Source organism: Mesoplodon densirostris, chromosome X (genome assembly GCF_025265405.1).
Source record: "Mesoplodon densirostris isolate mMesDen1 chromosome X, mMesDen1 primary haplotype, whole genome shotgun sequence".
NCBI classification, from domain to species: Eukaryota; Metazoa; Chordata; class Mammalia; order Artiodactyla; family Ziphiidae; genus Mesoplodon; species Mesoplodon densirostris.
In genome coordinates this window covers 29,748,125-29,769,681 of record NC_082681.1, presented here as the reverse complement: position 1 = coordinate 29,769,681, position 21,557 = coordinate 29,748,125, and the positions used below count along the sequence as shown (strand labels likewise).

General features: G+C 42.1%; 1 protein-coding gene across 1 annotated transcript in view; it reads left to right on the top strand.

Annotated features, from left to right (window-relative positions):
- The window catches only part of GRIA3 (glutamate ionotropic receptor AMPA type subunit 3), a 282,812-nt gene that overhangs the window by 72,292 nt on the left and 188,963 nt on the right, over window positions 1-21,557 (top strand). The window contains exon 3 of the mRNA XM_060087942.1: window positions 4,178-4,417. Coding sequence (XP_059943925.1) covers window positions 4,178-4,417 — 240 coding nt within the window. The remainder of the gene's footprint in view (window positions 1-4,177; window positions 4,418-21,557) is intronic.

Below are 21,557 nucleotides of genomic sequence, written 5' to 3'. Positions count from 1 at the left end.
CTGATAAAGCATTTCTGGGAGACCGGTTCATAATTCATTGTGTGACCTTGTGTAAGACACTTCCTCTCCTTGTGTCAGTTTCTTTAGGTTAGGGAGGCGTCAGTGGAACTTTGTGTTGAATCATAAGAGCTCCACTTTATCTCTTATATATTGGACTTTTCCACATAAAATTTCATTGGGAGAAAGGATTCTACACTAAAAACTATGCTTGAAAATCCACTGAATGAAATAGTATTTAAATTCCTTCTAGCTCAAACATTCTAAGAACTTAAAAACATAGACACTGTCCTTTGGGTCAGGTCAGTGTTCCATTCAGCCCTACTTTCTGCAGCCAGGAAGAGGCCCAGGGATCTGCTGTGAGAGGCCATTCACAGGTCCCTTTTGCCCCAGCTTCCCTCAGATGCTATTATCCCTGTCTTCATGTGGCAGTTATCTTCCCCATTGGGCCTTCTACTTATGTTACTTGCCTATGTTGAGACGGAGAAAGTGTAACTATGCACAACAGTACTTGCAGGACAGCCACACCTCTGTTTTATTCGAAAGGAATAGAACACTTACTGATTTTCTCCTAACACTCTTTTTGTTGACGTCCACCGCTGTGTGTCTGCCTGTTAGACCACAGGAGCCGAGTGTTCCCTGAGGGGTGTTGCTGATCTATAATCCTCCTAAGTCCCCTGCCTGAGCTGTGACCGAAGCTGTAAGCTCAGTTTGGAATTTTTAAATTTTCATTGGGCTCCCTCACACCTGCTCACTCACGCATTTTTATAAGTTCTTCCTTAGTCTCATTCTGTGTGTCATCATACATAGGCTTAAAGAGTTCACTGGGTGCTCCTGCCTGGAGTCTGGGTTTCACATATACAACATGACTCCCTTCTTATAAAGTTTTAAAACAAGCAAAAATAGCATTAAGTTGTTTAGGTGTGTGTGTTTGTATATTTTTTTAAAAAACCAAGGTAATGATAAATAAAAAATTCAGGGTAGTAGTTACCTCAGAGGGAGAGAGAGATCAAAACAAGGAGACAGAACAGAGGAAGAAGACATAGGTAACATAAATCAGGTGACCATATAAGTGTGAATTTCTTGCTGGATTGTTTATCGTATTCTATTTGTCTGTCTGTCTATCCTTGCACTGATACCACATGCCTTTTCATATCAACTTTAGAGTCACTTATCAGTTTTTCTTATGGTTAATAATTTTTGTATCCTGTTTAAGAATAACCCGAGATCATGAAGATATCCTCCTGTATTTTCTTCTAAAGCCTGCTTGATTTTGATTGGAATTGCGTTGAATCTAAAAATAAATTTGGGGAGAATATTTTAAAAAAAGAAGACATAAGTAAAACTAAATTATTAGTAATGTTATAGTTCTTGGGTTGGGTGATGGTTCTATGGGTGTTCACTGTATTTTCAATAAATAAATAAATAAGAAATGTCCATATATAAACTAGTAATGATGAATTCTGCACCCCTGAAGTTCAAAAACAATGATTAAAAGAGCAATGCGAGTTTTTTTTAAAGTTAACCAGAATCTATAATATACTTTAATTTTCTGTTTCTTTCCAATACATCAAGGGCTTTTTGAAACTCTAAGTGGATCATAGCTATAGGTTTGCCTCTCTCTGAGTTTACTTCTCCCTCAATTATTGTCCAGAATTTAGTCAGGTTGGAATTTCCTTGTTGAAAAATATGTTGCATTTCCCCACAGGCTATTTTTATATAGGATTCGTTGATCCTCATCTTTATCTTGGGCCTTGCATGCTAGTTTGTATAGATCTAAGAATTACTGGCTACCTCCTGAATCGTTTTGGGCGAAAGGCCATGATTGCTTGTCCCAGTCTTCCAACCCCATGACCATTAATGAGATTGGGTTCTGTCTAGGGTTGCCAGATAAAATTCAGGATCTTCAGTTAAATTTTAACTTCAAATAAACAACAAATAATTTTTTAGTATATGTATGAATTTGAGGCATACTTATACTAAATAATACTTTGTTATTTATCTGAAATTCAAATTTAATTGGACATTCTATTTATATATTTTCTATTTATGTAAATATATATTCAATATATTTTTATTTGCCAAATCTGGAAACCCTGCCTCATTCGAGCCAATAAGTACTCTCCAATGTCACTGTTGGTTTTCGGTCCCAGGGAGTGTGAGTTTGGGAATTGGACAGACAGCCAGGTTCAAATCCTGGCTCCTCCACTCAAGAGATAGAACTTTTTTTCTTTGTCTCAGAATTCTTATCTATTAAATAGAAATGATAGCAATACCTCATGAGGTTGTTGGGAATATTAAAAGAGGTGATATTTGCATAGTACTTAGTACAGGGTGTGTACCTACTAAGCACTCAATAGCTATTATCCTTATTATTGTCAATTTTATACAGAACATTATGTGCACTGGCCAAGATTTAACCTAGTACTGTAAAATTCTACATTTACAGGATTAATTTGGGAATGGGATTCAGTGTCTCCTTTAGTGATGACCAATGCAAAGTGGCATCTAGCCCCTTCCTTTTTGTTTTTGAATACTTCTTTTGGCCCCATGTCATGAAATGCCCCAGATTCATTCTCTAATTGCTTTTTCCTTTTAATATAAAGGCTTTTTTGTGCATGTGTTTGGAGGTCACTTAGAATTCCTCAAGTTGGAAGCAACTGTCTTCCCCTAAGGAGGTGCTTGAGTGATTGAGAATCGGCTTTGAAATGCCACCTCAAGCCAATGAGTAGTGAGTTTGGCTGATAAAAGGGAGCAGACCCTTTACATTCTCTTCTCTGACCCACCCGTTCCCATCAAAACTGACCCACCCACTTTCCCACCTGTCCTGGCATCTAATCAGACATGCTAATGGCTTAAAAAGATTCTATTTAATCCCCCTCCCAAGATAGGCTTTTTTTCAAAACCCTAAACCTGAAAAAGTAAGCCTAACGCTGGCTTCCTAGCAGATGAGGGTGACCATATGGGACCCCTTAAATCACACCAAATTATCAGCTGCTTGTTCTGCCTGCTTTGCATGAATGGAAGGGAGCAGTAGTGAAAATAATCTAAAGATCATTTCCACTTGGTTTGAGAATGCACCACATGGTGTTGTTGTAGCTGATTTGCTTTGCTAATTTTGTTCTACTTAAGCTAATATTGAGATTGGTTCACTTTTTTTTTTTTTTTTGCCGTACGCGGGCCTCTCACTGTTGTGGCCTCTCCTGTTGCGGAGCACAGGCTCTGGACGCACAGGCTCAGTGGCCATGGCTCACGGGCCCAGTCGCTCCGCGGCATGCGGGATCCTCCCGGACCGGGGCACGAACCCGCGTCCCCTGCATTGGCAGGCGGACTCTCAACCACTGTGCCACCAGGGAAGCCCCTGGTTCACATTTTTTAAGCTCATCTGGGCCAGAAGAGGGAAGAGGTAGTGGTGTGGCCCACTCTGAGATGAAGGAAGACTGACCACAATCATGAAGGGGACATGAACATTCTATGTGAGGGCTAACAGATGGAGAAGATCAGTGCAAAAGGATCAAGATAGAACTTTGCAAATTACAGATGGGCAGAATAGGCCCACCTACCCCGTGGGCACTGAAAAGTCAGTCTTCCCAATGGCCTTCCCAGAATCTGAAATTCTCTTCATTAATAGCCTACATAAAGGGTGGTATTCATGACATAACTATAGTTAAAGCGTCATGTAACCTAAGAGGAGTAACATTTCCTAGAAGACACATTAGCAGTTCATCTAACTAAATCATCAGTCACTATTGTCACCTCGTAGAAAAAGCACTGAAGGGGTGAGACATAAGGCAGTTCTACCTTGATAGGGCCTGGGTATACTAAGAAGCCCCTGGGCAGCTATGGTGGAAGTACAGGAGCACTTGGGTGATTTGGGGGGTGGGCTGGAAGGGTTGCTGAAGGAGAGTTAGACAACTTTCACCTCTTTCCGTCCCACGTTTTTCTTAGTTTCCTGCTCATGGTAGACATAGAGAATATGCAGATGTCTCAGATAAATTCTTCCCTTTCTTATTCTTTTCCTGCTGGGCAACTGGACTTTCAAGGGCTTCTAGAGATTTCAGAGATCATTGGTTTTCTTTTTGTCCTTTAGAGCCTAACTATACATTGCATCTCCAACCCTACAAGCGGCAGCAAGGGACCATGGGGCTATTGAAATTTCTTTCTCTTTTTCTCATTGCAGTCTGCTCCCAGTTCTCGAGAGGGGTGTATGCCATCTTTGGATTCTATGACCAGATGTCAATGAACACTCTGACCTCCTTCTGTGGAGCTCTGCACACATCCTTTGTCACACCCAGCTTCCCCACTGATGCAGATGTGCAGTTTGTCATCCAGATGCGCCCAGCCTTGAAGGGCGCTATTCTGAGTCTTTTGGGTCACTACAAGTGGGAGAAGTTTGTGTACCTTTACGACACAGAAAGAGGTAAGAAGAGGCATCTGCTCTCCTCTTTGAATATTCATGTAACAGTGGTGTTCAACCTTCCTCAACTCATGTTTGTCCCCTTCTCTTCCAATAAATCTCATATTCTTTTAAAATTGTAATTAATATTCAAAATGAATTTAAGAGTGAGGTCAAAAAAGAATCAAAACAATAGCAATTTTAGAATCTAGTTTTTCAAATGATACATGTCCTCCCACCCCCAACTTTGAAAAGGGGTTTCGGATTATCCTCCTGGTTGAACCACTGTTGTTGAAAAAGAACCCTTCCCCCTCCCCAAAATAATTTATCTGGTTTACATACACAAATTACAGGCAGCTTAGTCTAAAACAGAGAGAGGCCTAAGCTGGAAAGGTTTTGGAGAATTAACCCTGCCAGAGACTATAATTATCCTCATTTCATAGATGAGAAAACTGAAGCCCAAAGAGGAAAAGTGCTTTTCCACACAGTAGTTTAACCACAGAGCTGGGACTGGTGGCAATGTCTCTGGTTTCCAGATCACATTAGGTGTTCAGATTATGGGGCTTCAACAATTATCTGATGGAAATAATGAATGGAGACTGGCTAAACCAGGTTTTGGGGGTGGATAGTTTTTCTAATAGTAAGACATATTATATTGAATCTACTGAGGACAATTATATTGAAACAGTCTCAGAAATTAGGGGTCTGATCTTAAATAGTATACAGTTAGGTATACACATCATAATGCAGACTCCTCTAAAACCCAGTTATCTTTGAGGGCTTCCTCAGTAAAACCAAGGGATCCTATCACCATGAGATTCCAAAAGATAACGTTACTTTATCACTTGTTTGCTTATAATCCAGGTTATACACAGGGAATGGCTCTCTCTGACTCAGGACTTTCTGACTCAGAGAAAGAAGGAGCAAATGGAAGGCCTATCTGCCTGAGGGGTCCCTGGAAATGACATTCTTATAGGTAACTTAACTTGAAGGGCCATTTTGTTTTTAGGAATCCAGAGTACTCTTCACTTCACTCTCATTTTGATTCATTATCAAACCCTGTCAGGAAACACTAAGGCCTGTATTTGCTTATGGTACTTACCTCCAGAATATTATCAAATTTCATGAACCTGAAGCAGGAGAGCAGAGTTCTAGTCCATGCTCTGCCACTAACTAGCACTCTGACCTTGACCAACTCATTCAATCTCTCTTGGCCTTGATCTCCTCGCCAAAGCTATGTCCCTTCTTAATGTAATATTATATGATTTTTTTAATATTATACTAGACATAGGACACTTTGTATCTTATTACTAATCCTAACTTACATCTTATCAGTTAATTGTCATCCAATCTACAAGCTGTTATCAATCCTCAATGGTTTATTCAAATCTTGTGATACATGCTTATATAATACTGTTCCAGTGGGGGTAGACAGAAAAGGACATTCATGAAACAATTCATGAACAACTTTCAGAGCAAAGTATCAAAGTATCAAACTCAGTATCAAATTGAGTGCTACACTACAGATTCTGATTGCTATGAGAATTGTGAAAAGGTAGCACTCCAAGAAATAGAGTTTTGAAGGCTGGCTAGAGGAGCCAGGCCTTAAAGGATGTATAAGCTGTGGATTGGAAGAGAAGAAGGAAATGGACTTTGGGGAAGAGGAAAAGAACATGAACAAAGGGCAGAATCAGGAAGGAGTGCTGTGTGTTCCTACAGATCTTTGCCCGACTAGAGTACCAAAATAGTTTGAATGTTCTAATTCACAGTTTGCTAAATTTTAATGCATTTCATTTCTTTCAAACACTGAGGATGAATTAGCCTATTTCCATGTACTATATACAGTGTAGTCTGGTGCATAAAAATCTAATTTTCAGAACTGAAGTTTGTAAATTAGACAGCTTCTCTCCTGAAACTTTTTAAAAACTAAATATCAGTTCTGCTAATGCTGTAGCCTCTCATTTATTGAAAAGCAGGAGACACAAGTTAATGTATTCTCTCCTCATCTCCCATGACCCTCCTTTGCCCATTAGCTCTCTATTAGAGGAAAGGAAGCAAAAGTCCATCTCTGTCTGTTTCTTAATCTGCATTTGTTTCTCAAATCATCTCACTAAATAGTTCGTTCAATTCTATGGTCTTAGAGCCAAAAGAAACCTTTCTGACTTGTGTGTGTTCATATTTTTTCCTCTATAGCCATTTATCTGGTGGGGTTAATCTGCTCTGCTTAAGGAGTACTTTCCATAAAGTCTTATACTAATTTCCTCCTTGGAAAGCCTTCTTAAAACACTGCATATTATGACCCTGTTCCAAAAGTTTCAATGGCTTCTATTGCCCACATTGAAAAATAAAAGCAGTCTATTTTTTTTTTTTTTTTTTTTTTGCGGTACGCGGGCCTCTGACTGTTGTGGCCCCTCCCATTGCGGAGCACAGGCTCTGGATGCACAGGCTCAGTGGCCATGGCTCACGGGCCCAGTCGCTCCGCGGCATGTGGGATCCTCCCAGACCGGGGCACGAACCAGTGTTCCCTGCATCGGCAGGCGGACTCTCAACCACTGTGCCACCAGGGAGGCCCAGCAATCTATTTCTTAAGACTTGACATAATTATGCATCAACCAACCAATGAACCTGTTGTCTTAACATTATGTTACTAATGAGAACTTTCCACTGCAGGCAGCTCCCATTTTCCACTGTTGCCCAAATGTGCCAGAACCATACTTGCCTCAGCAACTGCACTTCTACTACCTGGAATTCTTTCCATCTTGATTATGAAAATCCTTCCTGCCTATCCTTCCATTTTTCAAAACCCACTTCGAACTCTACCTCTCCAAGGTAGCTTTCCCTGACCATGCCAGTGCACAATGATTCATTCATTCATTCATTCAATAGGTGGCAGGGTTAAAATGATGAACAAGATAGACATGTCTCCTGCTGTTATAAAGCTTACATTCTAATAGGGAGATAGAAAAAAAATAAGTAAGCCAACAAATAAAATAATTACATATTTAGGTAAGGTGCTATGAAAGAAATGAAGAGACAGATACTAATGGATAGGACCTAATTTTAAAAGGATTCTCAGTGACAGCCTCATTGAGAAGGGGCATTTAAGCTGAGAACTAAAGAAGTAGAAGGAGACAGCCATGTGAAGGATAGAGAGAAAGAGTTTTCAAGCAGTGGAAATAGCAAGTGCAAAGGCCCTGTGGCAGGGAAGAGCTTGGTATGTTTGAGGAAATGAAAGAAGACAAGTGTGGCTAAAGGGTAGTGAGGAGGTTGAGAGTGGCTTAAGATGAGACTATAAAGGTAAACAGAAGCCAGATCATAGCCATGGAGTACAGACAGGAGCCAAGATAAGGAATATGAATTTTATTCTTACTGCAGTGTGAAGTCATTGGAGGATTCTGAGCAGGGGAGTCACATGATCTCATTTAAGTTTCTGTAGAGAATGGAGTGTGGTGTAAGAGTGAAGGAAAGGAAATGAATTAAAAGGCCATTGTGGTCATCCAGATGAGAAATGATGGCAGCTTAGACTACACTGGAGATGGAGAAAAGTAGACAGAGATGAAGTGTATTTTGGACACAGAATCAACAGAACTTGGTGACAGACTGACTGTGGCACATGAGGGAAAGAAAGGATTCGTGGGTGACTACTAAGCTTTTGGCTTGAGAGACTGGGTAAAGTGGCGACGCTATTTACTGCAGTGACTGAGGGCAGGAGTGAAGCAGTCTTAAGGAGCAGAGACCTTGCCCACCTCTGAATGCCCACAGAACCCTTTTGTCCATATCATTCACTTGGTACTTACCTGCTTTCTGTTGTTATCTCACTGGGTCTGCTATTTACCTTCCCAGGCGCTTCTCTCCATTATGATAGTCAACAATTGCTTAGCCCCTAGGTTTAGACTTTGTGCCTCCTCTGGTTTCTAGCACAGGCCTGAGTCCATACTTAGTGTTTTCCCAATTCCATTAGTGATTCATCCAGAATAAGCCCACGTCTTTTTTTTTAAATGTTGGACTGAAAGAAAGAGACAGAAAAACCAAGAAGGGAGGGAGGGAGGATTAGAGGGAAGGAAGGAAGGAAGGAAAGAGGGAGGGAAGGAAGGAAGGAGGGAGGGAGGGAGGGAAGAAGGAAGGAAGGAAAGAAACAAAGGAAAGGAAAGGAAAGGAAGGGAAAGGGAAAAAGGAGGGAGGAAGGAAGGAAGGAAGGAAGGAAGAAAGAAAGAAAGAAAGTGGGCGGAAGGGAGGAAGGAAGGAAAGAGAAAACCCAATTTATAACTCAAACTATGAGGTACGGTTCTTTAAAATATTCAATAATGTATCTGTTCTGCATTTTCTCTTTTTCTACGATGATCATCTCTTGCTTCAGGAATAAACATTATGGGGAGAAATTACAACTGCAAAGTGTAATTTTAGAATTTTTTAGATTACATAAGAGAGAAATGAAAGACGGAGAGAGACAGAAGGGAGTACCTATAATTACATTCAAATAAGCTAAATATACAAATGATGTGACTCCACTGCATAAGGGCAGGGATGAGTGAGGAGTTGAGAAATGGGTTAAACATTTGAGGTCATTTAAAAGATTTACAGCACAATCAGGGTAATTTTATCTCTGAAATTATGAAACATGGAGTGGATTTCAAGGCTTTGTTAGTTACGCTTTGATTTCTGTCTGCTAAGTAAGGTCTGATTTTGTGTTTGCAGGTCATCACTTTGCTTAGTTACTAAAATCACCACCCTGGTTTGTTAATACAAAGCTGAAATTGATGCTCTTGGTGCTATGTACATCAAAAGTCAGCTCTTGGAAAAGTCATGAGGTTTACTAAGTGTGATATCTGCCCGCTTTGTACCCTCTTCTCTTTATCGACCCCCCCCTTTTTTTTGCGGTATGCGGGCCTCTCACTGTTGTGGCCTCTCCCATTGCGGAGCACAGGCTCCGCACGCGCAGGCTCAGCGGCCACGGCTCACAGGCCCAGCCGCTCCACGGCATGTGGGATCTTCCCGGACCGGGGCACGAACCCGTGTCCCCTGCATCGGCAGGCGGACTCTCAACCACTGCGCCACCAGGGAAGCCCACGACCCCCTTTTTTTACTTGTCTATGCCTGCCCTCCCTGGCTTGACATCTCTGTCCTAACCTGCCTCTACACCTCCATAAAAACTCTTCCACTTTGCTATTAGACCTATCTTTTGGGTGCAAGTGACCTAGCTCTCTGTGGTGCTAACACTTCCCCCAGAACAGCAGCATGCTTGAGAACTGCAGCCAGACTCTCGTGCACCAGACAACTCTCCTTGGCTTCAATGGGCACAGCCCACAGAGATGAAAGAACCTGGCCCAGCCTGTGGCTCTCAGCTTAGATAATGAGATAATAGCTCTAAGTGCCCTTTGAGGCAACTAGTCCCTACCTTCTTCTCAGTGTTCAATAAACTCCTGCTGTTTCCTATTCTCAACCTGAAACTCCTACTCAGTTCCCAGGTAATTCTCAGGAAGTCACCTGCCTTCTAACAGACCTTTCTGTTTGCTCTAGAAGATTGTGTCAGGAACGTGGGCAGTGACAACAAGTAGTGGGTCAGTCAACAAGCAATTATTGGGCGTTTCCTAGTGCTGGCTTGTGCTAGGCCACTGGCAGTGTTCAAGCAGAATTTGGGTCCTGCCTTTGAGGAGTTGACAGTCCTGTTGCTGAAGCAGCGATTTATCTCAGGGGCCTGGAAAAATTAATTTTTAACCCAACTGTTGCCCCATCCACCAATGAAACTTGCATTCATTAGAGCAGGCACCTCGTGAAATGATTAAAGTGTTGCCAGAGAGCCAGGAAGGTGGGAAAGTGTTAAAATATCCTGGAGGGCTTAAGAGGGAAAGAGATTCTCCGAGACAAGGAGAAAGGGCCTTTCCTCAGAGGACCGGGAATGTTTTCAGATTGGCTGGATTTAAACTCTACTGAGAGGCAAGCAGAGCTTCAGTCCCTCGCACCTTCCTGCATGCTGTCGTTTACCACCTACTTACATAACCTGGCTTCATCCCTTCCATCCAGTTCTACTTTCCCAAATAAGGCACAGATTCGCTCTCTGCATCTCTCTCTCTCTCTGCCTGTCTCTCTCCCTTCCTCCACGCTTCACCCTCTCTCTCCCTTTCTACACACACACAGACACAGGCACGCATGCACACATGCATGGACAGGCACACATCCCAGTACCAATCAGTGGTACCAACCAACAAACCCGTATTATTGTCATTTTATTATCTTAGTTTGATAAGAGCAGCTGCCATTTTGTAAGCATTTATTATGTACTAGACCCTGAGTTTATGAATTACCACATTTAATCCTCATGGCATCCCCGTATCTTTACAACAGAAGGAAACCAAGGCACAAAAAGATTCAATGATGGCTCCTAGGGACCACAGAGCTTAGTGTGCCAAAGCAATGAAAGCCAGGAGTTCAACCAAGGCCTGCCACACTCCACAGTCTGTGTGTGCTGTTCACTGGGCTGCCATATTGCCTCCCACACTTTTAACATTGAAACTGCAATTAGCTCTTCCCTTAGTCTTCCCTTCAGCCATTCTTCAAAGGACTTGTTACCTAGACCCTCCCTGTCCTACTTGCCTTCCTGTGGATGCACTCCAGTTGTCCATTTCTTTCTGAAAGCCTGGTGTCCACAAAAGAACACAAGAGCCTTTGGTCCCAGAGTCCCAGGGATCCAGATAGGCAGCAAGTAAAAAAAATCGAGGTTAAGGGGTAGATGGGGAGCAAAAGGAGTAAATGCAGCCAGACAGGTGGGTTTGCCCATAGTGCGCACTCGTGGAATGCTGTGTTGTGGACCTGACTCTGATGTGAATCTGAACTCGTAGATTCCTCTCTGGGGCAAAGCCGCTTCCAGCGCCCAGAAAAGTCTAAACCTGCAGGTCGTCATCACTACGGGACTGTTTTTGGTTGGAGAAGAAGAAAGCAAGGAGAGACTGATGATAGGTTCTACCATGGCTACTTGGCAGGAAGTTTAAAGAAAGTAGCAGGCAATGGTTAAAAAAAAAAAAAGGCGGGCTTCCCTGGTGGCGCAGCGGTTGGGAGTCCGCCTGCCGATGCGGGGGGCGCGGGTTCGTGCCCCGGTCTGGGAAGATCCAACGTGCCGCGGAGCAGCTGGGCCCGTGAGCCATGGCTGCTGAGCCTGCGCGTCCGGAGCCTGTGCTCCGCGGCGGGAGAGGCCACGGCGGTGAGGGGCCTGCGTACCGCAAAAAAAAAAAAAAAAAAAGACAGATTATCACGGATTTTTTTTCTCCTCCACTTTAAAAACTGATTAAAGGATTGCGAAGGTAACAGATGGCTACTATTCTAGTCATGTCTAGTTGCCTTTTGGGAAAAACGAAGCCAAAAGAATTTTTATTGAAATTCAAGCTACTTTTTACATCTGAATGAATTAGGAAGACCCAGAGAGTACATTCTCTGGTGAGAGACAGATACTCAATTCCCCTGTTTGAGCAGCAATAATCAGGGTTGACAGTACCTGAGACATTTGGTATTTCTGCGGCCTGTCTAATCTATTGCGATGATGCTTCAACTACGAGAGCATCTCGAGAGCCTGCACTATAATAATAATGAATGACTATTTGGACCGGATTATGAATAAAAGACTGTGCATCTGTCTATAATGAGAATTTCATTGAAAATGAAAATACTAAAGCTGTCATATTTTTAATACTTCGATTTGCACATCCTTGACTGCTTTGGGGCATAACAAGAGAAACTGCCGAGAAACTTGTTGTCAGCTCTTGCAATAAATTATCATTTAAACACTTCCTCTCCACAAAGGTTATTAGCTTAGTAGCTTGTTCCTGGGGTTGGACCATCAGTTGGGGAAAAAAATCACTAGACATTAAACTACCCTTTCAAAAGCTGAATATTAGTTACTGTGGAAATTGTTCTCTCACCTTAACATATTCCATTGTATCTCTCTAGTGCTGCAGATTAGACTGAAGCGACTATTAATAAATACTGTCATATTTTACAGCTGTCATGCAAAGCTGAAAAAAGGCTTTGCTGTGATTAGATCCTGTTTACTGTAGTATTTCTAGCTCAGACTCGGAAAGGCAGCTGTCCTATAAAGGTATTTTCCATAAGTAGAATATTTCTCCATCAAATGACATGACTAATTTTAATGTATCGTTAACTCCTTGGTGGCAGTGAATTTGAGCTTGAATTGACTTTACAGCCAGAGATACATCCCTCTCCAGAGACACACTAAGCTAAAATGTCAAATTTTTTCTCTTGGGTTGTCCTTCATATTCAGAGATGTTGCTTTGAGTAGTCCCCTCCTCCACAGAAGGACAAATTTGCATTGGTTTATCCGCCTTCTTTTGCCCTGTCCCCCTTGTGACTGATTGCATTGTTTGCAAGGCAGCTGGTCAGGATTTAGGCTAGGAATGACACTTCAGTGGGCTAGCTAGTAATTCTGCTTCGTGAGCTTAAAATGCCACTGTATGAGTGAAAGAAATAGATCTCTAGCCCCCCTACCATGCAGTAGCTGTTTGTAATGGTATTCACATCTCTGAAAAAAGGAGGTGACAGCTGGCAGGGTTGCTTTTGCCCTGACCTTCCGTTGCTTTTCATCAAGCTCCTTGAGGAATTAACCCTCACTCACTAAGCTGAATATCTAGTTTTCAATGAATGGGTGATTGTTACACCATCAAGCAGTAGCTGATGTGCCCCATAAATTCACCATGGAGCCTGAGCTCGGTCTTTGAGAAGGCTCTTCTAAATGTTCCCTGGGGAAGAGACAGACTGTGATGTAGATCTACAACTGTGACTTTGAGGTTCGTCTCCTGGAGGCCCCTGAGACAACAATTAAAGCCAGGGCAGGTTTGCTGTGGAAGTGAAACAAAAGAATGCATGTAACGTCTTTCGCACCAAGCTGAACACGGTAACGTGCTCAATAAATTTTACCTCTTATTATTTTAACAGTGGTCCTCCATACGGAGGGAGGGTGATTTTCCCCCTGCAGGGGACATTTGGCAATGTCTAGAGACATTTTTCGTAGTGGATAGAGGACAGGAATGCTGCTAAATATCCTACAGTGCACAGGATAGCACCCCACCCCCAAAGAATTATCCAGACCAAAATATCAACAGTGCCAAGGTGGCAGCACGGTCAAAGGACAAATGGTTGCAAAAATTCCTCAAGGGGTTGTAATGAGCCAATGTAGCATTTATTGAGTGTCTCTTACTGTGCCTAGGTTGGTGTTAAGAGTTATGTTAAGTAGAAGGTGGAGTCTTTAGCCTTGAAGAACTTACATTATGGTCAGAGAGACGGGATAAGATTTATGTGCAGATTTGAAGTACTGTGAGAGTCCAAATAAGAAAGAGTTCACAATAAGCAAGCTGGACCCATCAGGGAAGGCTCCATGGAAGAAGTTAAACATTTTTCTGAGCCCACCACCCAACTGCCTTCCATAGCAGTGACCTTGCTTTGATGGCTAAGGCCAAGTGGTTATCTAGAACCAAAACAATGTGGCATTCCCATTAACGTTCCCAAACGTCAGAGTTTAGGGCAAGAAACACAATTATAAGAAAAACCTAAAAGGGAACAATGTTCCTTTTACCAAATGGAAAGCAATTACAGAGCTGTTGAAAATAGGCAGTAAACAAAATGAGGGAGGGAAATACTGGCAAAATTCCATTTTCCCAACTAATCCTGTAGCAAAAGTGCAATTTGCAACAAAATCAACAGTGCCCTCTCCCTCTCTCTTGCAGACACATTGTTTGGCATCAGCACCGCTACATGGGATGCCTTAGCAGTAAAGTTTACAGAAGCTAGGAAGACAGAATATGATTGGCCGGGGTGGGGCGGGGTGGGGTGGGGTGGGCGGTGGGGGGCAGCGGTTAAGGTGGAGCCCAGCTCACTCCTTCCCCCCTCCTCCCTCCACAGTCTCTGTGGAACACCCTCATTCAGGGGGGGAAAGAGGGGCACAAATAAAGACTACAGCACTCCCAGTCTCCCTGAATCCTTTCCAATCAATAAGTTGCCAGTGTCAACTGCTGTCCTGCTTTGTCGACTCCACAAACGATCTGATTAATTCTCTGTGCTAACTGCCTCAGCGGGCTCTCTCAGCAGTAGAACAGAGGCTAATTAAGATCATGTCAGGCGAGGAGGCTGACAGGTTGTGTTCCTGGGCCACACTGAACTTTTAGAGGGTGCTTCAACTTCACCGCAGGCAGGCAGTGCTTGGCCAGGCACCGATTCCATAGCAGGCTTCTCATTTATTTCCCCGATTCCTGAATCAACGGGCCTCCGTTTTGTCAAGGATTTACATCCTTCTCCTTGGGGTAATTAGCTGCCACTGTGTTCACTTTGAATTGCATTATTTCAGCCTCCTTTCATTTGAATTTTTAATATGTTTGTAAACAGAGATAACAATTAATAGCGGGGTCATTTTCCCTCCTAAATCACATGTGTGTGTGTGTGTGTGTGTGTGTGTGTGTGTGTCTTACCAGCATATAGCCCATAGAGGTGAGTTTAGGACAGATAAAGGAAGCCTTACTTCTCACAGCAGGTAGAAAATGGAGGAAACATATGGAACTCATTACACCAAGTGGTGGATTAGACTGAAAATATAAATAGCTTCCCTCTCCCCCTAAATAAAGGCTTAGATGAATTCATGGATGACAGACCCATAATGAGTTATTAAGGGAAAGAGATGTTCGGAGATTTCTCTAAACTGACGTTGACACACTTTGCAAAGTAGACTTAATGGGCCACATTTGCCTTCCCATAGGCACATGGGCACACAGAGTACGGGCATCTATGTCCAGAGTTTTTAAAGGTAATTTCAAGAGTCTGTTATGTATCTAAGAAGTGGGGAGGAATGCTGAGAAACAGAACGCTCTCCAGAAGCATTCTGTCTCTTCTCATATGATCAGAGCCTCCAAGCACACATCAAGAACACCCAGTTGTGAGACGTGATTGGCTCAGTTAAGGATGTTGAGGAAAAGCATCATCAAACCATATCCTCAGTTCCATGCCCAGCTCTTCTACCAAGTATCCATGTGATCCTGGACAAGTCATATAGCCTTGCTGGTCCTCAGATCCCACATCTGTAAAATGAGGGCGTGGACTCAATCGTTCTTCAACTAACAACTCCTGAGTGCAGGGATTCTGGGTCAGAGACTTTACTGGGATTATAGAAGTGAATGAAACAGAGTGCCTGCTCTTAATCTCACAGTTTAGAAAGGGAATAGAGACAGGTTAATAAGTAAGTAGAATCTAGAGTGATTCTTTTAGGTTCTAAAATTTTGTGAGCTATTATAGCACTTCCATGTATAATGAAGCCAGAACTCTTTTTCAAATGGCCACTCTTAGGGAGGGTTATGGAGACACAAATAATCACCCACATTGGCTTTGGAAATTAGCACACTCTTGTTTTTTCTTGCTCATCCCTTAGTGCTCAGCCCTTAACCTTTCTAGGACCCTGCTAGGTAGAGGAGAAAAGGAGACAATGCTTCATTGGTAGATTAGGATATCCCAGTAGATCTTAAAACCCTTCCTGGCAGGTCTCCAAGTTAGGGACTGCCATGACTCACTTCTAACAAGGTTTGCTGGGATTCTCAACAGTGCCTCCCCTCCATTCAACGTCTTTAAGCCAATACCCTTCACTTTCTTAAAATGACAATCTCAAGGCTTCTGTAAAATGCGTGCATTGTTTCCTACCAAAAATGATATGAATTTCTAGCATAATAGATAATGCAGTTTTGTTTGTTGAATATATCCAGTTTCTCTAAAGATTCAAAATGCTTCACTAGGCAGGACAGTTACAGTTTTACATGGGCCTTCCAGAGGCTCTCCCCAAGTCTAGATCCATATGTCTAGTTTTTTCCCTAAAACCTTTTCCTTGATGCTCTGCCAGTACCTCAAACTCAACCTGACGGACTCTGAACTTTCATCTTCCCAGAAAACCCTCTGCTCCACCTATGTTCCCAGGCTCAATGAACGGCACTGCCCAGCTGCCTGAAGCAGAAACCTTATCCTTGAATCTTCCTTCATCATCCCTCACGTCTCATCATCAAAGATCCTCTTCTACATTCCCACTACTACTGACTCAACTTCAGTCTACCATCACCTGCTCCATCCTCCTAACTGATATCCCTGATTTTATGCCCTCCACCACTGCCAGAGAGCAATCTCCCCATCACAGCACTCCCCTGCCTAAAAGCTCTCAGCAGTGCCCTGTTACTCCTAAGACCATGTCCTAGTTTCTTAGCATGGCACAGAAGGGCTCTCACGATCCAATTAAACTCTGACCCATTTTCCTAGCCTCATGTCCTCCCAGCCCTTACCCACTAGTTCTCTATGCTCTAGCCATATGGAAGTATGCCACTTTCAATAAGCAACATGTACTATGCCTTTGTTGGGTTTTTTGGGGGAGGGGTTGCCTCCATGCCTTTGCACATACTGTTCCAACTTTCCAGCACTCAGCCCCCTCACTCCACTCTCCCACCCCACCCCCCAACACACACACAAACATGCTCCCGCTCTATCTGGTAAATGACATATCCTTCAAAACTGTTCAGATATTCTCTTCCCTAGATCTAGGTGTCCACCACTGCCTGCCCTGTGTCCTTATAGTATTCTGTATGTGCCTCTAGTATAGCACTGATTATACTATAGTATTTTTATGTGTTTATGTCTTTCTCTTCCTCACAAGGCTGTGAAATTCTTAAAGACAAGATTGTCATCTTACTCATCTCTGCCAGCACTCTGAGTATAATACAGTACCTGGATTATTATCATTTTTAAACTGAATAAGTGAATGAGTGAATGTCAGACCTTAACTAAAAACAAAATGGGAGATTTCAGGGACCTTGATGAACTGAAGGAGATAGATTTGGGTAGATTATGTCCTCAGATCCTATATTAGATGTTCAACTACCTCCTATGTACTGCGCTAACCTTGATTTTGAGTTCTTCTGTGACCCAGCCTCCTTACCAAAAATATCACCTTCCTGATCCAACCAACTTGGAAGCAGAACAAACATTTTAGTGCTGGGAACCTTAGTTATGGGTTTCTAGCTAAAGAACAAATCTGCAGTGAACTAGATGCTCCCTGAATCTCAGCCGATACAGAGTCATTAACATTTGAGGACTCTCAAATGCTAGGGTGTAGATATTGCACTATTTCATACCAACCAATGGTATTTAGAGATCCACCTGCATTCTCTAAAGACTAGAGCAGCATGATATTAATTTCCACAGCTCCCAGTGAAAAAGTAAATAAGGCAACTTATTTCAAATTGTTTGTGTAAGCAATGTGACAAGGATGAAAAGTGAGGCGAGAGCAGGTGCAGTCAGTTCTCAGTTATCTGTACCAGACGAAGCGAGCCACTCACCTATAATCCAAAGGGCATTTTCATAGGCTTTCCATAAACAGATTTTTCCTTCTTCCTTCTATCCTACTTAGGTTTGGGCATGGGCATAAAAGGAGGTACCCCCAGGGAAAGGGATCTTTCTTTTTTTTAACATCTTTATTGGAGTATAATTGCTTTACACTGGTGTGTTAGTTTCTGCTTTATAACAGTAAATCAGTTATACATATACATATATCCCCATATCCCCTCCCTCTTGCATCTCCCTCCCACCCTCCCTATCCCACCCCTCTAGGTGGTCACAAAGCACCCAGCTGATCTCCCTGTGCTATGTGGCTGCTTCCCACTAGCTATCTATTTTAAATTTGGTAGAGTATATATGTCCATGCCACTCTCTCACTTTGTCACAGCTTACCCTTCCCCCTCCCCATATCCTCAAGTCCATTCTCTAGTAGGTCTGCATCTTTATTCCCGTCTTACCCCTAGGTTCTTCATGCCATTTTTTTCTTTTTTTAGGGAAAGGGATCTTTAAAGATGTTCCCTCAATTACAAATTCCCGAAAGACAGGAGGAACTAGCAGGAATATGGTACAAAATCGTTGTGTGGAGAAATAGAATTGGGCGTGGGAGGACACAGAAGAGCGGGACCCTGAATTCAGGGAGAAAAAGGGTGGTGTCAAGGCCCCCAAAACAAACTCTGCTGATCTTACCATGACCAGCCCTGTTCCTGAAACCATAATGACTGACAGACACAAATCAGGAACAAAGATAATCAACAATAAACCTCGTAAACCTGGTCATTTTTGCAAAAGAGATTTGACGTGAGGCTTTACATTGCTTAAAATTTTTGTTGCTTGAAATTAAAAAGAATTGCATCAGCTATGAAATTTCCAAGATCCAACAAGCAAACTATAGAATTATTACACAGAAGCATTTTATACCCCTGAGAGGCTGAGAAAAGGTTTCTAAAGATTAGTCAGGTCTCTTTCTCTCTTGGGAAGCTCTTGGTGGAGGTGTATTCCTTCTGAAAATACTGAAGAAAGAATAACTGGTTTCTATTTGGTACAGTGTGGCAGGAAGCAGTGCAATATTATTTATCAAAACTACCCACTGTCTTCCATCTTTTGACTTTTTCCCATATATAAATGTGTTATGTTTCATCAATACGGTGGTAACTTTCAAGAGCAGGGACTAAGGCTTACCTAAGTGATGCTTTTATCCCACCACTTTTATCCACCTAGAACAGTGCTGGATAGTAGCATAAAAAAAGAATCTTAGATATGTCAAGCTGGAAAGGTCTTTAAAGTTCTTAAGTCTGAGGTTTCAGCTTCCAGAAAAATGGATTGGCCCCATATTTTCTTGAGTTGGTGAGTTTTCTAATCTGTAATTCTACTTAAAATGTGGGATTCCAAAACCCTAAAGGCTAGCCACAGATTTATCGTATTAAGTTTTTTCTACTCTGTCTCAGTTCTTTTATTAACATAATGGTAGTAATATACTTTGCATCCTATCTCACAGGAATAAAGAGGAATCGCATAATGACGTAAGCTAAAATCAAATGCTGAATATGACTGAGCAATTGCCTACGGCTAGAAGAACTGCTCTGCAGATAAGTGGTTAAGATGTAAGAAGACAGGCTCATCCTACTGTGCCCACAGAGTCACAGTGCTTTCTTTAAGGCTTTACCCAACAGAACCGAAAGCGTTTATGTACCTTTCTACATTCCTTGGGTATTCACCTGCCCAGACGATCCAGCCAGTTCTGTCTATTCCTTCTATTGATTAGCAAGTCACTGCATTAAATGGGAATAGTCCACAAATGCTAATCAGACCAGTGACTCCTATGGTACACTCCCTGGGCCATACCATGGCTAGCAAGAATGGGTTCTGGGTTCCCTGCCTGTTTCTTCACCCTTAAAGTGAGATAATTATTGTACTTAACTCATAAGATTGTTGTGTAGACTACATCCATGAAAGGCACCTAGAACAGTTCCTGGCACCTACTTAGCATTCTGTAAGTGTTAGCCATTATTATTATGCGCTTATGGGGGTCACAGGACAGGAGTGACCACTGAGACATAGAATGAAGATACTTAGCTGCTCTGTCATGTCTTGTCTGTGCCTTGGGGCCAACCCGCTCACTTCTCCAATGTGCTAATTTTGGTCCTCCTCTATCAGAATCAGAATCTGTTCCCAGGAAAGGAGCCGGGAAACATATTTACATTATACAGAGGTAGAAATGGCTGATGCACAACCTCACTCAAGACATCTCTGTGTTTTAGTCAAGTACAGAAAGCCTCGGGCCAAAAGAAGGAAGCCTTGCTTTTGGAATTGCAGTACTGGTGATGGGGGATGGTCATTAGTTTCCTACAATCCTAACTTCATAGCCAGCCCTCTGTCTGTCCCATATATTGCTAAGGCTAGACCCATGGCTGAAGAGAAGGAAATGATTGGAAAAGCTAGAGCAGTGCATTTTTGTGGTTTTACTGGGCACATGTTCTGGAGAATAATAAAACAGAAAATGGCATTCTCTTCGTTCACAAGCAAATACAAATGCCTAAAGCCAACTTAAGCTGAACAGACAAGCTCTTTGGAAAATCTTGAAGCCAGTGGCTCCACCAAAAATACATCTATATTTTCATTTTTTAATAAGCTGACAGAAAGCAGAGCATATGTCTTTTCTGACACATTTTAGGCTCCCTTGGATTCATAGTATACATACTGAATCCTAGAATTGTGAAGCAAAGCTCAGTTTATCATCTTACATTTGTTTGGCTTAAGTTGGCAAATATTGGAAAAGGGGACGAAGGACCGTGTCTCTAGTTGCAAGTTCCCTTCCACCTGCAGGCCCATCCCCTGCAGCCATTGCCATAGGACTGGGTGGACCATCATTTGAGTGGATCACCCACTAGGAGGGCTATGAAAAGAAAGCAGAGGACAACAATTGGAGGGCATGGGGAGATTGCTGGTATTTTTGTGGGAAATCATGGGAAGAATCCTTTTGTGCTCTTACAGATGAACAGATAAGATATAACAAGTACCCTCACTGACAGTCTTCAGAAGTCCAAAGTCAGCATCCCCCAAACTCCAGCTTCCTCATCACTTTATCTTAGGGGCTATGTCCACCAAGCAGATGTTCAAGATTCTCTGGTACAGTGGCCTGTCTTCTGAACATAGAAACAGGGCATGTGGTCTGGTGATGTGTTTTCTTTCTGGTTTATTCCAAGACAGACCTGAAGATTTCAATCCCAACTCTGATATCAATCTGCTGTGTGACCTTGGGCCAAAATCTGAGTATCTGTAAAATGGAAATGGCTATAGTATCTACGTAACTAGCCTGTTATGAAAACTAAATGAGATATGGTAGAAGTGCTTAGCACAATGTCTGATAAACAGAAATGTACTCAGTACATATCATTAAATCTTTTTTTGTTGAAGTATAGTTGATTTACAATGTTGGCAGTTTCAGGTGTACAGCAAATATCATTAAATCTTGCTTTTTCTTAGCTAGACTGATCATTTGTATGTTTAATTGAAGTCTTTAGTGCATTCATACTTAATATAATTATTGATATTGTTGGATTTACATCTGTCATTTTGCTATTTGTTTTCTGCTTGTCTCATGTATTTTTTCCTCCTATACCACTTCTTTCTGTGTTAAGCCAATATTTTTGAAAGTAAACCATTTTAATTACTCTCTTGAAAAAAAAAGAAAGAAATGTACTCAATACATGGTAGCTATTATTACTTATGATAATGATTAAAATTTTAGAAAAGCATCAACATGAAACCACATTTAGTTACTAACTTCAGGAATCACCTTTTTAGAAAA